We start from the raw sequence: 25,399 nt of genomic DNA on the forward strand, positions 1-25,399 counted from the left end.
TTGAAAGTGAGTTCAAAATTTGTGGGATGCTAAGGAATGTGAAGGGCACATACTTAGGGTCATTTGTATAGCTGACATAGTTAAGAAGTGAAGGATTCTTTGTGTGGTGTAAAAATAAGGGAAAACCTCAATCAGCCATTATCCTTGGATATGCTGGAGCCAAGATTTCTTTGTCCAGTGTCTCAGTTACTCACTGATCAGTATTCATGATGTATGTGATATGGTGTAGTGTTGTCTTCATGTAATAAAATGGGATACATGTGCTCCCATTTTATTTAAAATTTGGAATTGTTAAGCTGCTGTTTTAATAGAAATGTATAGATTTGTTTATACACCATCTAGAAAGTGCATGTGTCCTTTTATATGTGTAGGCATAGGTTATGTTCAGGAATATTTCCAAGTTGTATGTCCTTTTATTCTTATGCTATTTGTCTATACTTAAATTAGCATATATCATTGTTTCAAATAGAATTATATGCTAATGGTGGAAAATAACTCAGGTTTTAAAAGTTAGGTAGGTGAGATAGTCTGTGGACTAAGTATCATTTGTTTTATGCCTCATTTCTTAGAAAATTAATTATAAATAACCATGCTTTTATGTTTTTTTCAGCTGGATTTTATATGAGAAGCCACATTTCCAGGGTCAGAAATGTGTGCTGGAAGAAGGGGAAAAGGTGTTAAATCGTGACTGGATCCTTCAGAACAGAAAGCATCCACAGAGAGACTTTGTATTGGGTTCTATCAAACGTGTCTTAAAGGTAGCACGATCACTGATTTTCCCCTAATTTCTGTATTGTTTCGTTTGTCATGTAGTAAAGCTATAATTCGGCCTAGCAGTATTTAGAAGTGATTGCTAATATTTGTGGTAGTTTTACTAATTTTTATTATATTGATGATAATCTTTTGAATTTATACATATGAAGTATTAGAGGGAATGATAATTTAAACTGTTACCTGTAATCTGGGCCATAAAGTGAAATGGTACATGATATATATGTATAGGTAACATATATATATATATATATCTGTATAAATAATATTTAGATATATATACATTTTTTTATAGTGATAGGAATATACCATCCAGGCATCTTTAGGAAAAGAGTTGATATTTCCAAATATATATATATATATATATATATATATATATATATATATATAATTTTTTTTTTTAAGTAATCTCCTCTCCTGAGTGTAAGAGAGTGAGTGAGTGTGTGTGTGAGTGATGAGTGTTACGGGAAAAACAGAGAAGGAAGAGTGGCGAGACAAAGGGTAGGTATATTGCTTTTTTATATTCTGTTTAGAAAATATCATTTAATACTTACATGAGGAAGGTCTCCCAGTATAATAAAACATTTCATGGGAAGTGCTGTGGTGGTTTAGGGGAGAGGTGAATTAGTGATTAGGAAAGATCTCAGATAGGGACAGAATTTTCCCAGTATATTCTTAAGAGTTCCCTCAGCAAGAAAATAGCACATGGTTTACTACAGTTATGAATATGACAGTCACAGATACATATTTTTTACTTTTTGTAAGATTTACTTACTTTGTCCGAGAGAGTGCATGTGAGAGAGACATAAGCAGGAGTGAGCATGAGCAGGGGGAGGGGCAGAGGGAGAGGGAGAAGCAGGCTCCAAGCTGAGCAGGGAGCCCTGCTGAGCTAGATCCCAGGACCCTAGGATCATGACCTGAGCTGAAGGCAGATACTTAACCCACTGAGCCACCCAGGGTCCCCTATATTTTTTCAAGTTATGGAGATTTTGTTTATATGCCTAAAAATACAAATTAAGGTGGACCCTATCACAATGATTTGGGTTGATGTTATTAAATTCTTGATAGCTGCAGATGGCATAGAGAAAAATTAAAGATAGCGTACAGAAAAAGCCATCATGAAAGGGGTATCTGCATGTATTTTATGTGGATTTATCCTTCCTGGAAAACTGCAAACAAGCCTGTGTCTTCATAAATTTGTGTTCTGCTTTTGGGCCCAGCACTGTGATAGGCATGGGGAATGGAAATACAAATGAGATACGATCTCATACTCCAGATCTCTTAATGTTGAGGGGAAGGGCAGCTGAATCACGTAACCATGTGAAGTAAAAATGCTCTGCAGGGCCCTAGGGGTGCACAAAAAAGGGGTACCTCACCTGGAGGAGGTTACACCTGATTAGAATCTCGAGAGAGTAAACAAGGGTTAGGTGGGTGGGAAATATGAGCAAGTTCTTGGCAGAGCCGCCTGTGTTCGATGCAGAGGTGAATGTTGGTGGTACTACAAGGGGATAGAAGGCTGCACTGTTGAGGGCAGTGTTCGTTTTCATTGAAAAATTTAACTGTGAGCAGTTCAGCTCAGCAAGCAGCATTTGAGTCTCATTTAATTAGCTAACTCACTAGAAATTGATATGAATAATTTGTAGGTAGAATGTTCTAAGATTTAAGTAACTTACAGTTTTGTGCTATTCTTCTGAATGTCAGGCATCATGCCAAGCCCAGTGGGGAAAAAAGATAAGTTGTTGAAAACAGCAACCTTCTCACCACCCAGAAATCCACCTACAATAAAATCAAGCAAAAAACTCAAGCCTGTTGAATATGGATATATAAATGGGTATTTGCACACCTGCTATTTGCTTAGACTACATTAAAAGAATAAGTGTTGCTTGTATTCTTTCCTTCTTCCAATGTTTGTTCTTGGAGTCATTTTTTAATCGCAGTGTGAGTGCCCACATGTCTTGGACGGGCCAGCAACTTTCAGTGAGGAAGGAAAAACTATTGAGCATCTAATGGAAAAGGCATTAGCATTGTTCTAAACGTTTTACAAAGTTAAGAATCAGGCATCAAACTGCTTCCTTTCTCCAGCCTTGTCAAAATTCTCCCTATTGATTGCTTCATTTTCATGGGGACTGTTACCATTTCAAATTCACCTAGGCCTAAGCCCAGAACTAACCTTATCTTGCTTCATCATCTTTCATTTGCTCTAATCTGAGTAGTCAAAACTTCATTGTTCTCTAAAGATAATACTTTGATCATGTCTTCAGTTTGCTGTGAAGAGCTGTGGAGGATGCCAGCAGTTAGCAGTGGTTGTAGATTCTGCTCAAGGGCCATCTTTGCTCCCAGAGATAATTGGGGTGAGGTAGCATTGCAGTAATTCTTGAGTCAGATGTTTCTTTTCTCAAAAATTAGAAGGGAATATTGCAAATTACTGTTCATGGTGCAGCTAATATTTTTTTAAAGGAATGACATTTTTCTTATGGTCAGCAGTTACTTCGGTTTTGTCCTCATTAATTTGCTGAGAAGAGAGATCTGTTGTTAGATCAGGGACTGAAGGTGTTTTATGGGAGGTGAAGTCAATTTGATTTTCTTACTGGTTTTGTTAACTATAATCCATTCTTGCCTATTTCTCTCCTGTAGTTTTGCCTTCATGCCTACAAAGGCTTTCATAGTCTAAGCTTGCAAGTTTCATCAAAATATTTGTGGAGTATATTGTGACTAGAAAATTTGGGGAGGAAGCCATACAAACTGCTAAGAATGAACTGTTCATTGTTGCTAGGTTACTATAAAGTATCCTTCAGTTGTTAGTGTTTACTAACACTAGTCTATCAAGAATTAGGCAAGTCTTGCAAGAGACATTATTTCTTTGAGAATAGCCACCCTGAAGAAGATAAAACTTAACCGGTGAAATTTTTTTTAGTTAACTAGAGAAAAAACAGATACTCTGGCTGAGGACATAAACATTCTTATTTTTGTTTATTTTCCATTTTTTAGCCATCATTATACTTTTTTCCATTATGCTGTTTCCTTCTGCATTGTGGCAGACTCAATTGCCTTTTAGCTTTTTCCCTTTTAAAGCACACCGCCCATGCATTGTTTGTATAACACAATGCAGAGGAAACTTTCTTGTGTGAGACACTTAGTTAAGTATTCTGTTACTGTGCCTACCATCCCTGGGGGAACATTAATATGGCAGCATTTTAAATACTGTTACTAGAACTCTATTATTAATAACAAACAAAAGCCTTGAAGATTGACAGGTGACTGTTGTGGATGTTTCTGGCTTTTTTTTTTTTTTTAAGTTTTATTTATTTATTTGACAGAAGAACAGAGATCACAAGGAGGAAGAGCAGCAGGCAGAGAGAGAGGGAGGGGGAAGCAGGCTCCCCTCTGAGCAGAGAGCCTGATGCGGGGCTCGATCCCAGGACCCTGAGATCATGACCTGGGCTGAAGACAAAGGCTTAACCCACTGAGCCTCCCAGGCGCCCCTGACTATCTTTGGAAGGAAATTTTAAACAGATATATACTTTTAAACTTTAAAGGATATTTTAGGTTATGCCTCTTTACTGTATTGCATTTTAGAACTAGCTTTCTAAAAATAAAATATATTAATTTGCTTATACATGTTAATAGGAATGATTAAGAATGATTAATAGGAAAAGTCAGTTTAGAAGGTTAAAAAATCACAAAATTGAAGTTATAGATTGCAAAACTGATTATAATAAAAAATACAATTGTTCAGCCTAATGTCACCTCTGATTGTTACCGCATTTACCTGTTTCATTAAAGCATAATCACTTGAATTTTGCAATTTCTTAGGTGAGAATTATGCTACTGAAAGATTGAGTTGTATAATTAAACACTCATGATTACGGAGTTGGTGTGTTCAGACAGAAACACATCCGTAATTTCAGAGAAGGGAAAAATAATTGTAGCTTTGATTCCCTAAGAAAAAGATGAAGTCTTTTTTGTGTTAGAACTTGACTATTAGAAGATTTTCAGTGGTAAGAATATAGAAAATTCTCCCTTTAGTTGCAATAGGGGAAAACATTTACAAAGAGAAGTCATATAAAGAAGGGGTGGGGAAAGTATGGATACCAGTGTGGCTGAAGAGGTGTGTGGAGTTCCTCAGGGTCACTGGGTTGGTATCATGTTGTAAAAAGGCAAACAAATGTAATTTATTTATTTATTTATTTATTTATTTTTACAAATGTAAATTTGATATGCTTGGGTTTTGAGCCAAGGAGTGTCATGAGGAAAGTAGTGTTCTCTAACAAGCCCAACTGTATAAAGCGTGGCTGGTACTTGACTGGTGATATAGGCCTATAATCCAAAGTCTTAGCCTTGATGAATGGCCTTGACAGTGGGAATAGAAAAGAGAGATACATAAGTGAAATTTTAAGGGAAGGTTTGACGGGACATGGTGGCAGTGAATTTGGGATGGAGGATGGGGTGAAATTTCGTAATGCCTTTCTTCTTCAGACCAACTTGTTCTAAAATAAACAGAATCTCATAAGTAGGAAAACAGATTTCCTTTACCCTCACTTCTAATTCCTACTTCTTTTGTCAATGTAAATTAGATAACACACTGAGGGAGTAGTGTGCCTCTCTGTTATTTATTTTTTATATCCCCCATGAGATCAGCTTTTATTCAACTCCCTTCCTCCTTATGGCTTTGTTATGCTTCTGAGAAGGAAGGCTTAAAGACTTTTGGCACTCACAGAGTTTGGTAACTGAACATTGATTGCTTAATAGAACAAGACTTTTAAAAACAAAACAGAAAAAAATGAGTAATTTTTTTTAATTGATAATATTTATAATTTTCATGTTATCAATGTAACTTCTTAGAAAAAAATTCATTTTAAAAAACTGGTGAAGTGAAACGGTATTTCCTTTGTGTTGTTTTTGTGAAGAAATTCAACTGAACAATGAAAATAATTTTAATTGTGTATCCAGGGTATTGAGAATACTGAATTGTGTCTCCAGATGATTTCAAAGCCAATTTTTTCTTTTTTATCAGGATTGCAGCATTCCAGAGATAGAACTTTGCCCACAGGCTGACCCAGCATGTTGTCCCATCCATATACAGCGAGCAGTCCCCAATTTGGAGGAGCTGAATATCCCCAAATCTGTGTCCTTCACTGTGAAGTCAGGAGTGTATGTATCCGTTTCTCTTTATTACAGCGATTGATGGCCCCCAAACTTAACTTTTTACTTCAAATTTCAGTGGGTGACCTGTATATTTGTGAAGTTTTGATTTTATTTATGCTCCTGGATACTCAAGAAAGACCGTTGCAGGGATTAAAACAGATTCTGTCTTCCTTTGGATCCAATTAAGTCTCTGATGTAGGACTCACAGGAGCGGATAGATTCTCAGGCATAGTTCTTGATAGATGCATTCATCATGTTTTCATCCACCAGATTTTGGGACTGAGAAATAAAAGCATGTCCCGGCCTAAAAATCTGGAGCTTGAACTATTTCAAGGGTGTCTCGGTGCCAGTAGTGACTGAGTGCCTCCAAAGCGCGGACACGCGGTACTTTTTTTATTTGTTGTATTCCTGTAAGGTAGGTGGAGCGACTCATTTTACAAATGAGGAAATTATATGATTTGCTTCAGCCTGCATCTGCTACCAAACCTTTCTGATTCCAAAGGTGTCTTTTAGACTATGGTATGACTGAGCTGAGTCTTAATTTAGTTTCAGATTAGCGCGAATCACAACTCTGTGATGCCAGTTCAACATGGATTTCTTTCCTATCTTCTATTCTTTTTTATTTGCTTTGATGATGGTGGGTGTAGATATTTGGGGGTCACCGTAGGACATCTTTCTTCATCTCTCCTAACCACAGATTAGAACTGTGGGCAGACCCAGTAATTGACCCTGCCCATGAGATAAGTCTGTAATTACCAAATTTAGTTACAAGGTAGGTCTGTCTCTCGGGAATCTCATTTCAGATACTGTTCCTGCAGCAGGCAATTGAACTGATTATTGATTCTAAAAATGTGGGTCAAAGATGTAAAATGCCTTGATTGGGGGAGGAGGGGAAAGATATAAAAGGCCTTATGGAATCCCACCTTTGATTGCCCCACTGTAAAAAAAAAAAAAAAAATATAGTGGAATTTTTTTTTCTTCCAGTTATGTTCTGCTTGAGTCAAGGGTGTCACACCTCCTAAATACTAGAAAATTCTAAGAAAAGTAATATATACTGCTTGGAGTATGTAAAATAGACTTAAAGTGTTTGAATATGAGTACTGAAAAATACATTAACTCTTGTTATATGCTATCAAGTGAAGTCATTTCAAATGTGTTTTATTGGTTGTGATTCTGCCATGAAGGTTTTCTGTTTTTTTGTTTTGTTCTTTTCGTTTTTGTATGTTTCATAGCCCTTTATACTTTTAACTGTTACAGTACCAGACTAAAGTGTTCCTATTATACTTTAACAAACCATTCATTTCTTATTTAGTTGGCTTGCCTACCCAGATATTAATTTTAAGGGACAAGCTACAGTTCTGGAGGAAGACCATGGACTCTTTGAGATTTCTGCCACAGAAATGAAATCATTGCATCCACTTCAAATGGTAAGCAAATTTAAGAACTGGCATTTTCCAAAGTGTCCATGAATCTAAAATAACTGTGGTGATTGTTTATGCTGTCTATCCTGAGAAATGAATATGTGTACTATTGGATCAGCAACCTATACATTATTTTTCTGTGCCTCTATATTATAGAGAATATCTGTATAAAAACATTTAACGTTTTCTAGAAGACAAATGTCTGAATTTACTTTGTGCTGCGAGTTATTACAATGCATGCAGTTTCCTTATAAGTACTGTTCTGTGAAAATTTTGAATACAGTTTTGAAATTTTTTTGATGCTTATTAGAAAACTACTCATCTAATTATGCTTTTCCATCAGAGTAATGAATGATAAGCTCAGCATGGACAGTTCTGTCAGTGGTTGCTTTCTTTTTTTTTTTTTTTGGTTGCCTTCTTAAAGTTAATAAGTGTATACAGTATTTTTGTCGCAAACATTTTTAATTGGGGGAAAACTCTTCAAATAAATGTTAGCTATGTGGTAAACCATTTTTGGCTGTTCTGTACCTTTAAAAAATAAAAACTAGGAAAAACTAAGAAATTTTAAGAAATACCACAGTGTGGAGTAGCATTAAAAACAGGAAATTCTAGAATTAGTTTGTTGAGGAAGAGGTTACCTTTTATGCTCTACAACCTTGAGGTCACAAAGATAGTTAATGATAAAAAGTGTTGATGGAACTTGGAAGGGGAAGCACTCTAATTTAGAAAGCCTGAGCAGTTGTCGGGAGGAAATGCAGGGTCAGTGGTTTGGAAATCTACTCTGCCAAATGAGATGTTTTAAATCTAGCAACTCCACTCTGCTTCTTGGGACAATCTGCCGTGGGCTTAAATCTTTACTCAGTCATGTGTGCTTAAGGACTAAATAGCTCTCAGTTTCCTTCTTTGTACTAGTTTTAATCTGGAAAGTATATTTTAAAGATTTCTTACTGCCTCTACATTGATGAGCTGACTTGGTTTTGACTACCATAGAGTTCTGTGCTTAAATTTTAAAAGTTACCACAACTTAAAGTTGGCTGGCATATAACCTTGAACTAATCAGATTTTTTTGTATAACCTACATATGTCACTTACTTTCAAGTGTTCTAAATGTTTCTGTATCTAATATTAAAATTTTTTATCTTAAGGGTGGACTAAAAGTGGAAATGCCTATGAACTTAAAGGTAAGTCTTAAAAATGGACTTTTATAGCAGGATAAAATGTTCGAGTGTTGATCTTTAAGTATTTTGAACTATTAAAGTAAAAAAAAAGCTGAATATATGCTAATAATATCTAGCTAGTGAATGTTGGAGTGAGGTGAGGGCACAGAACGGCAAGTGAGGACGCATGCTGTGAGGGCAAATTGTGTCAGTGTGCAAGGATGGAGGTCAAGCACAGCAAACACCAAATACAGGATGGAAAGCATAGGTTTGATTTTTGATTGGTGGGGAGGGGGCAGTTGAGGTGGCAGCTTGACATTCTAGTGGCGGTATCTAGCAGACGTTTGGGAATAATGCTCACAACATTGTAAATATAAGTATCTGAAGGGAACAGCCGAGGGAGGCAGTGAAAATTGGAGCAGTAGTGGCACCAGGATTAAGCACATTTGGGGAAAGAAAAGGAAATGGAATTACAAAATGTGTGTGAAAAGAGATGGAAAGAAAACCAGTGCAGTGATCAAAGATGCAAACAGACCTCTGCTTGTCTAGGTTATAGCACTTCCAGAGGCAGGCGTGGGAAGGATTCATCCATCCTTTTCCTGTCCTGCAAAACAAGACAACAAGACACAGCTCCTCCAATCCTCCCATTTCTGGAGGCTTCTTAATTGATCGAACTGACCACCATTCTCTTAATCACATAGGTGGAATCTTTTAAGACTTAGTAACCTTGTTGGAGTCATATATACCCAAGTTTAAAAAAAATACTTAGTCCTGTATTGGTCTGGGATATGGTCAGAGCTCCTCAGGTGATTCTAATAACACGCAGCCAAGGTTTTCGAACCAGTGATCTAAAAAGATACAGGATTAGCTCTGACACTTTCTCAGCTCCTCCTGTCTTAGGCTCTTCAGGTGTGACAGACTCGGTCTTCCTTCAGTGTTTGCAGTTTGACAGGTTGTAGAGGTATATGAATGAAATAAGTATCATATAGTGATGGCTTACTCATCAAAGAATTACTGCTTCTTAGTCTGATTGGGTTCAGCATATGTAGAAAGTCTTAAATATAACTTCAAATATAGCACCCTGTGAAAATTTAAAATTTGGAAAATAGGAGCCATACTGTGTATTTTTTTTCAGCTTGTTTGATGTTATCAATTTTTGGAAACAGGGAAGCTATAACTTGTTCAGTGCTTTTAAGCATGGGGCCTTATTTTGCCGGTTGTACACCACGTATGCCATCAGCCACAAATAGAACCAGGTGATAAAGTGTGGATAGATGAGTGCTGTTGTCACCATTGTCACTTCCACGTACTAAGGGCAGGTGGGTCATACTTGGGAAGTAAAGAGCACCAAAATGGTGGAAGAGAAATATTTGTACCAATCCAAATTTGAAGTAAATGAAATGCTAGGAATGGATTTCCCGCTGTACTTAGCCCCCACCTATACGAACCCAGTATCCAAAAAAAAACCCATAATTTTTTCAATCACTTCTTTTTATTAGAAAGTTTTGTATTCAAATTCAGGAATTTGCATATCTTTTATCAGTGAATAGCAACTGCCATAAAAGCAATTAGTGTTATAAGAAGCGGCCATGTTAAAAAAAAAAAAAAAAGCGGCCATGTTTTCTCAATCCAGTAGATAATTTATTGTGCCATAGAACCTCTATAGAGAGGTTTTTTTTTTTTTTTCTAATAGGGAAAATTCAGTACATATAAGGCAGGTCTGTATTAAATTCCAAACAGTGAGCTAAGTTTGGTTAATTTAAGTGTCCATTATAAGACAGTTTACCCTTTGAGATGGTCCTAGGATTTGGGTAACCAGAACAATGGCATCATATTTGATTGTTATTATGAGAGAAACATGCTATTAAGATATTTTATCTTTATGATGATAACTCACATATTCCTTGTGAATATCAGACAGCATGCTATATTGTAAATATTAATAAAAAGGACAGTGGTCCCTATGTCGGAGTCTTTAGTTTCACTTAAGTAAATGAGTTTTGTGTCTATTCCAAAATACAAGCATGTTAAGTAATTTTCTTTCATATCTTTCAGGTTATTATTTATGAAAAACCTCACTTCCGTGGACAGGCCAAAGAGTTTAGTGAACACATAGATTCTGTCCCTAAGTTTTTAAAAAATAATGGGGATTTTCATGGAATTGGATCAATTCGTGTCATCGGTGGAGTGTGAGTGTTATATTTACAAATTTGATTTAATAGTCAGTTTTTATAGATCAGCATAAAAAATGTGCCAAGCCAAGCATAAACAATGTGTCTTAATCTAAAAATATTACCTCCCTTCTGGAAGGTACTCTTAAAAAAATAGTCACTACTGGCTTTTCTGTGAACTCTTGTTTTATTAGAGTTTGAGGTAGATTAAGTGTAGAAAACAGTTTCTAAAACTTAAAACAGTATTCTAAACACAATATAGAAGATAAAAATTACCAAAAAAAAATTTATTTATATTTACAAACTTTGGACATGAATGAGAACCCCAGTTTTTATTTTCTATTCTGTGGATCTTAGTTGACCTTCTGTGCTGAGGATCTTGGCAGTGAGTCCTTCATTAAAGAAGTAGCCTAGGTTGTGTGTTTCCCAAGTCAAGGATTAAAAATTTTTTTTTTATTTTTTATTAATATATAATGTATTATTAGCCCCAGGGGTACAGGTCTGTGAATTGCCAGGTTTATACACTTCGCAGCACTCTCACCATAGCATATACCCTCCCCAATGTCCATAACCCAACCACCCTCTCCATCCTTCCTACCCCAGCAACCCTCAGTTTGTTTTCTGAGATTAAGAGTCTCTTATGGTTTGTCTCCCTAACAATCCCATCTTGTTTCGTTTTTTCCTTCCCTATCCCCAAACCCCTCACGTTGCCTCTCAAATTCTTCCTATCAGGGAGATCATATGATACTTATCTTTCTCTGATTGACTTATTTCGCTAAGCATAATACCCTCTAGTTCCATCCATGTAGTCACAAATGGCAAGATTTCATTTCTTTTGATGGCTGCATAGTATTCCATTTTATATATATACACCACCTCTTCTTTTATCCATTCACCTGTTGTTGGACATCTAGGTTCTTTCCATAGTTTGACTATTGTGGACCTTGCTGCTATAAACATTTGGGTGAATGTGCCCCTTCGGTTCACTACATTTGTATCTTTAGGGTAAATACCCAGTAGTGCGATTGCAGGGTCATAGGGTAGATCTATTTTCAACTTTTTGAGGAACCTCCATGCTCTTTTCCAGAGTGGTTGTACCACCTTGCATTCCCACTGACAATGTAGGAAGGTTCCCCTTTCTCCTCATCCTTGCCAGCATCTGTCATTTCCTGACCAAGTCAAGGATTTTTAACATTGGTTACCCTCTGGCCCTGTACTGTTTTTGAGGAAGCACCCCTCAAGAACCTCTCAGTATAAACCTAAGCTCATGATCTCAGGGTCATGGGATCAAGTCCTGTGTTTGGCTCACTGCTAAGCACAGAGTCTGCTTCTCTCTCTCCCTCTGCTTCCTCTCCCCTGGCTCACACCATGTGTGCACTCTCTCTCTCAAATAAATAAGCAAAATGTAAAAAAAAAAAAAAAAAAAAAAGAACAGTTAACTTCCATTTTTTTCCCACTATTTCTACCATTTTTCACTTTTTTTTTTTAACTGTTTAACTGCAGATAGTAGGAACTCTGTCCCATCTTGAGGAATCTAGGGAAAGTGAGGTTGATGTTTCTTCATTTTTCTCAGATAACATCTATTTTTAAATATTCCAGATGGATATACAAATTGATTCTTAAACAAAATTTTTTTTAAAGCGGCAGATTTTTGAACTATCATCATGTAATAATTTATTAATCTGTCTTTAATATTAAGGTCTTCTATATATTTTATTATTTTTCCCATTCAGATATATTAAAGGCATGTTCTGAGTAGCCACATTTATATAAATGAAAGCCACATTTAGAATTTGAAAGTTTTCTTGTGCAATTTATTTTCACATAATAGTTTAAGAATAAAATAATGTTGGTCTTTTTACATATTACAAACCCACTAAGATGTATAAGATGTTTATTCCAGTGCATGTGGACCTCTTTTTCCCCAGTCACATACATACCTATATGGTGAGGGCAAAGATGAATTCATGATTGCTGAGTGGTTACTGTTATTTTGTACCCTATGGAAACAATTTTTGGAGTAGTTTTTTTCATTTTCAAATGAAAAAATGAAAAACAATAGTAGTCAGCCCTACCCAGCTTTGTTTGTCAAGCCCCAGAATTCAGAAGTCCCCAACCTAGGAGCTCAAAGTAGTCATCCTAGAATCTGCCCCATTGGAGGGGGTCCCATTCTAACAACAAAGTGCCTCAAAAGGCAGATTGAAGCAGGTCAGCATGTGTGATGAACCATCTATGCCCACATTACATTCATTAGCTACTGTGAATTAGTCCATTAAAAAGGTAAGTTTCATGGAGGAACTTAACGACTAATGGTGTTTATCAGGGTTCTATTCAGTTTTTGATTAGAAGTCAAGAAAGTGTCCAGTCAGTTAAGTGTCCTGGATGGGTGGCTCAGTCAGTTAAGTGTCCAACTCTTGATCTCAGCTCAGGTCTTGATCTCAGGGTCACTGGAGTTCAAGCCCTGCATTGGGTTCCATGCTGGGTGTATGGAGCCTACTTTAAAAAAAAAAAATAAATAAAAACAAAACCAAAAAAACTTGTGCCCCTGGAAAGTACTCTGCCAAAGTGCTACCCATTGCCATTATCACCACTGATAAAATGGTGGGAACAACACTGCCCACCTGTAAATATTTACAGAAGTATTCTAATTGTGTAGGCCATCAGGGCTAATGTCAGCCCATTTGCATTTCTCTTTGCTAAACCCACCAGTAATGTGTTTTTTTTTTGTTTGTTTGTTTTGTTTTTTTTAAAGTTTTTTTTATTTATTTGACAGATCACAAGTAGGCAGAGAGGCAGGCAGAGAGAGAGGAGGAGGAGGCAGGCTCCCTGCTGAGCAGAGAGCCTGATGCGGGACTCGATCCCAGGACCCTGAGATCATGACCTGAACCGAAGGCAGAGGCTTTAACCACTGAGCCACCCAGGCACCCCCAGTAATGAGTTTTTGATGGGAAACTCAGTGAGAGGTTCCTTTGATTTACAACCTAAATAAATGCTAAATACAGTAATCATTCTGTGATTCCAGAAGGGCTTTGTCAGTAAAATAAGGATAATTATCTTTGAATCTCAAAATGGGTTTATAAGTTTACTCATTGGCTATTGGTGCTTTCCATCATTTTTTACTTGGCAGACTATCCTTTCTCCACATTGAGATGTGGTATCAAGTCATACCACAAACATTTAATGAGCATTGCTCTATCACAATCCTGTAACAAACTTTTGTTGGGAAAATCCTCCAAACTATAAAGCTGTTGATCCTTGAAGCATACAACATCTGTCTGTCTTTATAAATGGTAACAAAACAAATGTGTTGCTTTTTAAAATACGATGATATACAATGAGGTGCTTTATCATGATTTTCTCTTTTTTTTTAAAGTTAATCTTATTAATGGCTCAGTTGGATGTCCTTTGTATTTCTAGGTGGGTTGCCTATGAAAAAGAACATTTTAAAGGCCAGCAATTCTTGCTTGAAGAAGGAGATTTTGAAGATAGTAATGCCTGTGGGGCATTAAGTGGCCCCATCTTGTCTTTCCGGTTCTTACAAGCTGTGAGTTACCATCATTATTCTTAATTTTGTGTTGGTTTTCTGTCCATGAAAGCCAAACATAAGTTGTGATAGAACATGAGGTTATCAAATGTTTGGAATACCTGAAAGCATTACGCTGACCTGCTTATATGGCTTGCCTGCTTTTCTTAATGAAATATTGAGGTTTGCTTTTGATCCATCAATTCCGTAAGTATTTGTTGAGTACCTGCTTCATGAGCCGGATTGTGTCAGATGCTGGTGAAACAGTGGCCAGAGTCTCCGTCCTTGCTTTCGGAGAGCTGGCATTCTGATCGGGAAACTAGTACTTTCATAAATGCTTGATAATGTTTGCCTATGATCGGATTAGGCACAAAGTACTCACCAGAGAAAGGTCAACTGCTCCCACTTGGGAATAGGAAAAGATAACAGTTGAACAAAATTTCAGGTTCAAGAATTGGCCAAGTGGAGAGGTTCCAGGACTGACTGAAGAGGAAAGGTGTAGGTGCTATTTTAGCAAGAGATTAACATATAAAAAGGCAAGGATGTGAGTCAGTGGTTCTCAGCTGGTGACTTTACCCCACTGCATTTGGCAGTGTCAGGAGACATTTTGGATTGTTATGATTTGAGGTACTGGGTGGGGTGTGATACTGACATCTAGTGGGTAGAGGCCAGGGGTACTGCCAAACCTCCACAGCTCACAGGACAGCCTTCTCACAATAAGATGTCATTGGGTCCAGGGACACCTGCATGGCGCAATTGGTTCAGTGTCCAACTTTTGGTTTCTTTCTGCTGGTCGTGATCTCAGGGTCATGAGATCGAGGCCCTCATCGGGCTCTGCACTGAGCACAGCAGAGTCTGCTTGAGATTCTCTTTCTCCTTCTGCTCCTCCTGCTTGTGTGTGCTCACTCTCTCTCTCTGTAAAAATAACCTTAAAAAAAAAAAAGTCATCAGGTACAAAATGTTAATAGTGCAGAGATTAAGAAACCCTCATGTAAGTGAAACTGGTGTGTTTGGCAAATGCAATTAAGTCAGGATGTTAATAAGCAGAACTTCGGGAAAATGAGACCAGGAGCCAGATAATGAAGGGTATTTTATGCATATTGAAGAGTTCAGATTTTTTTTTTTCTTGATTTGACCTTGAGCCTCTGATGGATTTTAGGCCTAGTGAACAAGATTAGATTAGAAGTTTCAGAAGATCTTCTTGGTAACTCTTGAGAAAAGTTTTGGGGTGAAGAAGGTAAGTCTGAACACCATAGGACTCCAGGTGGAAGTTGATGAGTTCACAGAAAAGAGATAAATGTTAGAGAGTTCTGTAGGATATCAGGGTTTATCAAACATTGCTCATTTTTCTCACCAGCTCTAGAGACTTTTTAATGTGTTCACAGGGACATACTTTCTTAAGATTTACCACTGTAGTCTCTTTCCATAGTAATCTGTATCCATATAAACCCTGAACTGTCTGGAATGGTTTCCAAAGCCCTTTTTGAAGGAATTGATATTAAAATGAAGAGTGATTATGGGGTCTGTATGGACTTTGAGTGAGCATAGGTTGGTAGTGTGCTCTGGTCCTTCAGGTTTTTATCTGTTGGGGCCCTTCACCTAGTCAGGCAGGAAGGGCCAGAATGGGAAAAATAGCATAGGGAATAAGGGAGCTTTTTTGGGGGGGTGGGGTGGGTGAATTATCTTTTTTAGTAAGAACGTGAGTTGGAAATCCGTTCTACCTAAAAGACCTATAGGACAGTCCACTGAAGACTGGATACTGAGTTTGCTTGATCAATGGATAACTTTTGAGGTACTTAGTCCACCAATCCTGTTCTGCAAGGGTTTTTCTCTACCTAGCTCTTGCTTACTTGACCACTAAAAGGCAAGCAAGACAAAACAAGATAGAACCTTCATCTTTTATTTTAGGTCTTCAAGACCACATGCATTCAGGGAACTATGGGTCATGATTCAAAGTGTCTTCCACCTAATATTGAATAATTTTTAAATTTTCCCTCTTTATTTAAAAAACAGTTGAACAGAAGCATTGCTGATTCTAGAAATGTTCAACAGTGAATGTGATGGCACCTTCCCAGGATGACTGTGACTAAAACACGCAAACAAATAATAAAACCTCAGGTCACTCACTGAAGTCTCCCAATAGTAAAAAATGTGAAGAGATATAAAAACTATAACTATATAGTTAAATAATTAGAGGGTATTTGGTATAGACAGTATGATAATATACATTGGAAAAATTGGCAGGAATTGGCACATTGATTACTGTTACACAGAAAAGTTTTGGGCATTTACAAAAATAATGGTACCATTTTTATATAAGTAAATGAAAATGCCCTTTTTAGAAAATCCTCTGTTCTCTTAAAATAAGATTTTTTAACAATTAAAAGACTAGTTGCTAGCTTATAAAGATATTATGTTCCTCATCATTATAATCTTGACATTTATCAAGAACTTATTAATGGCCTTACATGCATACTTGTACTTAATCTTCACAAAGACCATGAGATACTCTTATGATCTTCATCTTACAGGTACAGAAACAGAGGATCTGAGAGGTTAGGTACCATGCCCAAGTGTAGAGCTGTGATATCTTACTCTAGAGCCCATGTCAAATTATCCTTTTTTTGTTGTTGTTGTAGAATGATTAGACTAAAAAAAATCTTAGCAGAAAACTGGATTTCATTCAACCAAAGGCTTATTAGCATTTTATCTGTAGCTATAAATATATGGTCACATTGCAGACCAGTACATATGTATGGTAAATATTTACATGGCTTTCAGACAGTTTGTAATTTCATGTTCATTAAATTATTTTCAGTTGAAATATTTTATATTCTCCAGATATAGCATATAGTTGGGGAGGAGTCTGGGTTTTTTTTTTACTTTATTGAGATATTAACTTACAAAAACTGTACATATTTAATATATACAATTCAATGACTTTGTGGATAAGTGTGCACCTGTAAAACCATCATCACCATCAGGTGACAGACGTATCCATCTTCTCCCAAAGTTTCCTTCTGCCCCTTATTAATTTTTTTGTGATAAGACATAACATAAGATCTACCTCTGAAAATTTTAAGCTTATGATGTAGTTAGGCATAGGATTTTAAAAACTCTGTGGTTGTTGGGGTGCCTGGGTGGCTTAGTTAAACGTCTGCCTTTGGATCAAGTCATCATGATCTTGGGGTCTTGAGATCAAGCACCAAGAGGGGCTTCCTGCTCAGTGGCGAATCTGCTTCGCCTCCCCCCCCTGCTATTATCCCTATATCAAATAAATAATAAAATCTTTAAAAAGAAAAAAAACCTCTTATGGTTCTCATAGTCTATTGACGGTAACTGGTAGAGTTGACATGTGACATCTTTTCATATCAGTTCTCCTAGTGTTCCTAACCTGGGAAGAAATGAAGGGCTATATGTAAGATCTAAGTTGAAATAATATAAACAAAAGGATAGAGAAACTCTACAATACAATGCAATTTTCTAATGTCTTGGCTTCAGTATGCAGAACACTCTGGATCCACTAAGGTCAAATTCTGGACATTTTCCTTAGGGATAATATAATCTGTGTCACAGAGTACTTGGAGAAGACAACAGGAAATATGTTTCTAATTCCAAATGAGTCAGGCAGATACATAATGACTTTGAGTTAATTTTTTTTTTTTTTTTAAAGGAGAGGTCCAGAAGAATATAGGAGTATTAGGCTCCAGGGATTAAAAAGGAATTTTTTTTCCTTGGCTTCCTGGATAAAACTTTCTTGGTATGCTTATTTTTCCTCAGTTTTATACTAGCTTAACTTTTGGATTTGCTTTTATTAAGATTTTCAGTCTTGGGACCTCTTTTCAGATCTTTGAAACCAGGTGGTATGCAATGGAGATCATTATTTCTTCTGAATTAATGGGTGTACCAGATCTCCACTGGTGTCTCATATTACTTTGTCCACCAGAGGGTTATAGCACAAGGGCTCCAGGGCAGTTCAGCTGTGGGATTTTATGGAATTTAAGAACACCCAAATTATAAATCCTTAAAAAGGCATATCTTTGGTCCTGAAGCATCTGCTCATTGGTTTTTGGTTTGTTTTTGTTTTTGTTTTTGACAGTGGGGAGTTCTGTACTAGAGACCATAGTAAGCTATCCAGATTTTCCCTTGGATGTAAATGCTTTCAAAATGGAAAGCAGAGTACAGATTTGAGTTCATTTCATCATTATTCACTCTTAAGCAACAGAGCTCCACTTAAGACTTTCATAATTATTTTAATTGTGCCTGGTAAAGCAAGATGCTAGTAACCTGGAAACCTCATAGTGCTTACCATGGACGTGATTCTGAGTGCCTGTTGCAGTCACCTTCTGAACAAGGCAGTTAGAGGTTTTGGTTTTTGCGTTTTGTAGGTTTTTGCACGTTTTATATCACCCTTCATACATGTGATCCCTGGACATTTAGCCCCAGGTGATTGGATTTGGCTTAGAGTTAGAGCTCAGGGACACCGTATCGATGGTAACTAGTCAACCAGATCAGACACTGTATATTTGGTAGGTTTGAGAGCAAAATGCGGAGTATGAAAACCAGAAGAATGGCTCAGAAAGGTGCTTAGAAATAAGATAGAAGGTAAAAGCTGTAAGGCAAGCAAAGCCATGAATGCACAAAAGCAAATGTAAAGAAGAGAGTGATGCCACTTAAGAGGTGCCTGTGGCCCTCGGCCAGGTCTCGGGGAGTAGCAGGCAGAGTAGAAAGGACACAAACTCAAGTCACACGAGTACATTTGTTTGTGAAATCGTATGCTGCCAGCTCCTGGGTTCTGTGATAGCAGATCCCTTCTTCCTTCCCTGCTCACCTCCAGCCTTGTTGCCAAGCAGCCCCAGCCTGCTTGCCAGCTCACTCTCCCACAACCCACACGGTAGGACTTGTGCAAATCATTGCTCAAGTAAAGTACATCACATCGTAAGTTATTTGTTAATGAAAGGGCACAGACATAGCGCATCTGCACATGTCCATATTTATTTCTTAATGTCTTGTCCTGTTTTACTCCAACACAAAGTAATAACCTTGTCATTTCAGCTTATCCTCGCTCCCCTATTCCTGCAGCCCTCATGGAGAGTACAGAACAGTTGTAGGGGCAGAAGTAGAGGCAGAGATGGGACATTCCAGAGTCACCAGAGTAGGGGAGGAGAGGTCCATATAATTTTTGAGAACTGCTGAGGACCCTCCCATTATGGTTGGGCCTGATTGGTTAGTGGCTCTTGGTAGTGGTTCCTGCCCAGGACCAGACAGGGCCCCCTTCAGCTCATCACGTTGTATCCTCATGGCCACCTTGAGCTAGTTACGTACTTTCATGTGAAATAGTCATGTTCTGGTTCTTCAGATGATGGAAGTTTATGTTGTCAGGACAACCAGATTTGCTAGTGTGCCACCCAGGCTGTAAATGTATTTCAGTTGGAAGGCTTGCCCTGAGGACTTTAAGGCAAATCACTCATGGGTTATAAAAGCCTTGCTTTGAGATATATATATATGTGTGTGTGTGTGTATATATATATATATATATGTTTACATTTATGTATATTTATATTGGCAAAATAGCAAATCTGTGTCAAAATAATGTGTGTGCTTATATATGTATATATGTGCATGTTTATGCATGTATATTACACATACATGTAAAATTTCAGGGCTTAAGGGAGCTCAATAATGATAAAAAAGTACAAATGTTTTGAGAATAACGTGTTATGTTAATAGAAGGGGGGATGGGGACAATGAGGTAAAAAAAATCACCCAGCTCTCATTTTTTTCTTTTTTAAAAATTTTACTTATTTGAGAGAGAGAGTAAGAGGGGGGTGAAGGACACAGGGAGAAGCAGGCTACCCACTGAGCAAGGAGCCTGATGCAAGGCTCAATCCCAGAATTCCAGGATCATGACCCAAGCCAAAGGCAGACACTTAACTGACTATGCCACCCAGGTGCCCCAACAGCTCTCATTTTTTTTTAAGAACCCTGTGAAGGTAACGAAGGGAACACATATCCTCAGGTTCCAAAGGTTTACTGTCAAGGGGCAATTAAAAATATAATTATGTGTTATGAATTATAAAGATTTCAGGTAAAAATCCTTTGTTATCTTTTATCCAAAAGTCTCAAATGAAATTTGATCTAGTTACATGAACAATCTTTAAATCCTTGGAATTTGACAACTGATTAGTAAATGAGGAAATTATTTTAAGTGTATTTTCCCTCTTCTTACGGATGCTTTGGTTTTTGTTTCTGACACTGTTTCGCTAGTTCATATAAAGTGAACGTTTATCCTAGAAATCTTTTCTTAGATTACATTTAATATATATATGTGTGTGTGTGTGTGTGTGTGTGTGTGTGTATATATATATATATATATATAAAGATTTTATTTATTTGAGAGAGAGCACAAGCAGGGGGAGTGGCAGAGGTAGGGGCAGATACAAAGAGCTCAATGTGGGGCTGGATCCTAAGACCCCGAGATCATGACCTGAGCCAATGGCAGATGCTTAACCAACTGAGCCACCCAGGCACCCCAAATTTATAATATTTTTAAAGGGGGGAGAAAAACTGATATTGAGACTTATAAAAGTTGATAACATTTCCCATAGATCTGAAACTTACAACAAAGTAGTAGGGACAGAAGAAGAGATTTTGTTTATTTATTTTTTTAAGGTTTTATTTGAGAGAGAGCGTGAAAGAGCCCAAGTGGTAGTGGGGTGGGGAGGGAGAAGCAGGCTTCCCGCTTAGCAGAAAGCCCAAAATGGGGGCTCCATCCTAGGACTCTGAGATCAGGACCTGAGTGGAAGTTAGATGCTTAACCAACTGAACCACCCAGGCACCCATGTTTCTTTTTTTAAAAAATAATGTATTCAGGGCGCCTGGGTGGCTCAGTGGGTGAAAGCCTCTGCTTTTGGCTCAGGTTATGATCCCAGGGTCCTGGGATTGAGCCCTGCATTGCATCGGGCTCTCTGCTCAGCAGGGAACCTGCTTTCCTTCCTCTCTCTCTGCCTGCCTCTCTGCCTACTTGTGATCTCTGTCTGTCAAATAAATTTAAAAAATATATATATATATATATATATATAAATATATATTTTAAAAAAATAATGTATTCTGTGTTTTCCAACTATGAAGTCTATTATAAAGAGTTGAAAAAAATGTAAGTTAAGTTCTTTCATTCTGACAGGGATTAAGAGCTTAGGATAGTAGATAGGTAGATAAATTTGGACTCAAATTCAATCTCTGCCCCTCAGTAGCTGTGTTAACCTCAGGCAAATTAGTTACTTTCCTTAGCTGGAAAATGAGAATGATAGTAATATAATCTCATGTGGTAGTTCTTTTGGAAAATAAGGCACATAAAGCTCTTGGCCGGTAGTATTCAATGTACTGTTAGCTTCTTCTTAATTATATTACATCAAGCCGTAGGTAAGATGCATAAAGGTATATGTTTATACATCATTTGGGCATTTACACTGTTTATAGCTTTTCAGTATTATAAAAAAATGCATCTTTGCATATAAATTGCCCATCGTTTAGTTTCAGGAAATTTTTTCTAGCCTAAAAAAATTTCAACAGTATCGGAGAGTTTAAAAACACTAGTCTTTTTAAATGTATTTCTAAATTATTTTCTAAAATAGCTATTCAATTTATTTTTCTACCAGCAGTGTTCTCAGACAAAACTGGATTTTTAGGTTCTTCTTAACTTACTTTAAAAAGTGAAAATTGTATAATGGTTTTAATTTGAATTTCTTTATTTTTACTGGTGAAATTTGGCATTAGCTTATTTGGTTTTTTGTTTTGTTTTAAATATTTTATTTATTTATTTGACAGAGAGAGATCACAAGTAGGCAGAGAGGCAGGCAGAGAGAGGGGGGAAGCAGGCTCCCTGCTGAGCAGAGAGCCCTATGCGGGGCTGGATCCCAGGACGCTGGGATCATGACGTGAGCTGAAGGCAGAGGCTCAACCTAATGAGCCACCCAGGCGCTCCTGCTTATTTGTTTTTGATGCTTATCTTTTTCATGAATTGTCTATATCTTTTGCTGACTTATCAACTAGGGTCTTAAAATTTCTTCTGTTTTTTTTTTTTTCTGTTTTAAATATTTCATCTAACTGTAAAGGCTTTAAAATTTTTCCCTTTTTATTTTTTTTTTTGATCTTTTGTCAAGGAAGTTTCATTTTTTTATGTTAGTTGCCATACAGTATATCATTAGTTTTTGATGTAATGTTCCATGATTCATTGTTTGCATATAACACCCAGAGCTCCATGCCATATGTGCCCTCCTTAATACCCATCATTTTTTCTTTTACATTTAAGCTTATAAAATCCTCTCCTGGGACGCCTGGGTGGCTCAGTTGGTTAAGCAGCTGCCTTCGGCTCAGGTCATGATCCCAGCGTCCTGGGATCGAGTCCCACATCGGGCTCCTTGCTCTTCAGGGAACCTGCTTCTCCCTCTGCCTCTGCCTGCCATTCTGTCTGCCTGTGCTCGCTCTCTCTCCCTCTCTCTCTCTGACAAATAAATAAATAAAATCTTTAAAAATAAATAAATAAAAATAAATAAATAAATAAATAAAATAAAATCCTCTCCCCCAAAATGCCAATTGCACATTGTATGTTAACTCTATTTCATGCTGTGGCTTTTACTCTTCAGGCACAAGTGAAACTTTAGTTTCCTTTATTGTTAGTGTAACATATAATAAATAGTTTGTGAGTCCCAGAAATTTACCAACTCTTGGTTAATTCCCACTTAGTTAATTCCCACTTATGTATAAAACTCATTTTTTCTTTAAACTATTGAAGTATAGCAACTATTAAAATTGTTCCAGTTCCATTTAAAATTTTTCCTGGAGTTATTTGTGTAAAATTATCCCATGGGGAAATTGTGCTAAGATACAGCAGCCTAAGAAACAAAATCCATATGTTTTCCTTACCTTTTCTCTTCCTCTTTTTAGAATTTTATAGAATCTTCTATCACATTATATGACTCTGACCTAGAAAGTGGGAAGTTTATTGACATTACAAATCAGGAAATTTCTGACTTGGAAGAAGTCGGCTTTGGCAGTGAAACAAGATCCATTCATGTTAAAAGTGGCGTGTAAGTTGTCTCCTATTCTGGGAACTTTGAGAGGTTCTTTGGTTTTAAAAATGTCGGTTGCTCTCATTTGAATTACCTCTGTTCTTTCTCCCTTTTTTCCCCTACTAGATGGGTTGCTTACCAGCAGAAGTTCTTTTGTGGAGAGCAGTACATTTTAGAGAAAGGGAAATATAAATGCTTTTTTGACTGGGGAGGATCGAATAGTATAATCATGTCAATACGACCTATCCAACTGGTGAGTTAAGAATGACCATAACCAATTCCAGAGCATATAATAGCATACACTTGACTATGTGGAACAGGCTTTTTAAAAGCAAAACTGCTGGATTATGTTATGTAAATATATAGAGAAAATGAAATAACATGTGAATTTTCTTAGACTCTATAGGGAGCTTGTAGTAGTTATTATGAGCTCATCAATGACTATAATTTGATCATTCTTTTAACAGTATTTATTTCATGCCTCATATGTCAGACACTACTCATCACTGGAGATACAAGATGAATAAGATTGCCCTGATGGGCCTCTGTCTCTTAGAGGAGATTGATGTGTAGGTGGTTGTGGTATGATTAGTGAGGAGGTGGAGTGTGTAGGCAGCACTGCGGGAGCCAGTGAAGGAGCCCTCAGAGCCTGGGAGTTGGGATTCATGCCACTCCTGCATTAAGTGATATCTTAATGGATAAAAGCATTTTTGCTAGACAATGGAGTGGGGCAGAAAAGGCAGTCCTCAAAGAGGGAAATAATCTCCTCATGTGCAGAGTCATGCAGTTATGAAAGAGTGTGGCCAGTGTGGAAAATACCCCAAGAAGGGTGCCCATGATACAGTGTGGGAAAGGTAAGGGCAAGAAGCTCAGACTCTCTCTCTCTGATGGTCATTGACACACATATTTTTTTCCCCCAACTACATTACTCAAAATGAATTAGTAAGGAATAAATACTAAAATTATTATAATCAATAAATTATTTGAGGGTCATAATCAGTTCAAGAAATCTAGTAAATTTGACCTTTTTTCCCCATTTTTTAAAATGGTATTTTAAAACTTTCAAAAAGACAACTAAGATTACATGATGATGGTTTTTAAAATGTTTTCATATATGTTTCAGGAACCACTTGGAATAAATGAGCCTCCACATTTGGTATGTTTCACAATTTTTTAAATTTACTATTATTAAAAGCATTTGTGCTCTTTGTCTTAGTTTTTTCTCTTTCCATCAGATAAATTTCTTATGTCTATAAACCAGGGCAGTTTATTTGGTACTTGATACCTGTGGGCAGCAGAGTACCCATTTCCATGACAGGTTCTGTTGGCCTAGACTTGTCACATTTCCTTTTGTTTTCTCCCCTTAGAGCTTTAGCTCTGACCACTTGGGGATCATTTTGAACCTCTGCCCCTCCTTTCCTCCTGCCTGTCCATTCTTCAGTGTCACATTCTCGTTCAGCACAGCACCTTCTGCTGTCTTTGGAGGAGCAAACTTAACATGGAGAACTGGCTGTCTGGGCATGCTTATTATGTAAATGTATTTTTAATACCTAAGTCAAACATTTCTTAAAAGCATGAGTAAAACTGCAGCCCTGCTTGTTTGTTTTTAGTGTGTTAATTGTTTGAAGGATTGGACAATATTCTGGAGCCTGACGTTTATTACCCACTGAGGGCTACAAATTGCACTTACTTTATGCTTCTAAAAACTCGGTGAGGTCAAAATTAACCCTAGTTATTGATGAGAAAACAAAGATTTAGAATGTAAGTGTCATTTCACACAGCTAGAAGTAGGCAAATAGGCATTTTTTAACATCTGACTCCACTCAACTAAAGCATTTTCAGGATTTTGCATCAGAGAAAGACCTATCATGTAATTCGTACATCCACAGGAGTAAGAGGGAATGAGAGACCTTGCTTCTTCTGTCTTATTTTAACAAATTTGGAAAAATTTCTGTCAAAACCCAATTGAGTGATTAATTTTAAATATTTGACATTTGCTGGCTTTAGATATTGCTAAATCTTTTTCTCTGAGTGTTTTTATTTTTCATGTTCATGTCAGTGTTTCTCTATTTCAAGTTAGCTTAGTTGTAACCATGTTTCTGTTTATAGTGTTTTCAGGTTTTCTTATTTTCTAATTAGC

General features: G+C 37.1%; 1 protein-coding gene across 1 annotated transcript in view; it reads left to right on the top strand.

The window, feature by feature from the left end:
- CRYBG3 (crystallin beta-gamma domain containing 3) overlaps positions 1–25,399 on the top strand; it is a 109,607-nt gene that overhangs the window by 51,916 nt on the left and 32,292 nt on the right. Inside the window, exons 7-15 of the mRNA XM_032882249.1 lie at positions 611–758; positions 5,786–5,922; positions 7,229–7,343; positions 8,483–8,518; positions 10,550–10,683; positions 14,083–14,209; positions 23,135–23,277; positions 23,386–23,512; positions 24,383–24,415. Of these exons, the coding sequence (XP_032738140.1) occupies positions 611–758; positions 5,786–5,922; positions 7,229–7,343; positions 8,483–8,518; positions 10,550–10,683; positions 14,083–14,209; positions 23,135–23,277; positions 23,386–23,512; positions 24,383–24,415 (1,000 nt within the window). The remainder of the gene's footprint in view (positions 1–610; positions 759–5,785; positions 5,923–7,228; positions 7,344–8,482; positions 8,519–10,549; positions 10,684–14,082; positions 14,210–23,134; positions 23,278–23,385; positions 23,513–24,382; positions 24,416–25,399) is intronic.

This window comes from Lontra canadensis, unplaced genomic scaffold (assembly GCF_010015895.1).
Source record: "Lontra canadensis isolate GAN:19392208 unplaced genomic scaffold, GSC_riverotter_1.0 scaffold80, whole genome shotgun sequence".
In the NCBI taxonomy this organism is placed as follows: domain Eukaryota; kingdom Metazoa; phylum Chordata; class Mammalia; order Carnivora; family Mustelidae; genus Lontra; species Lontra canadensis.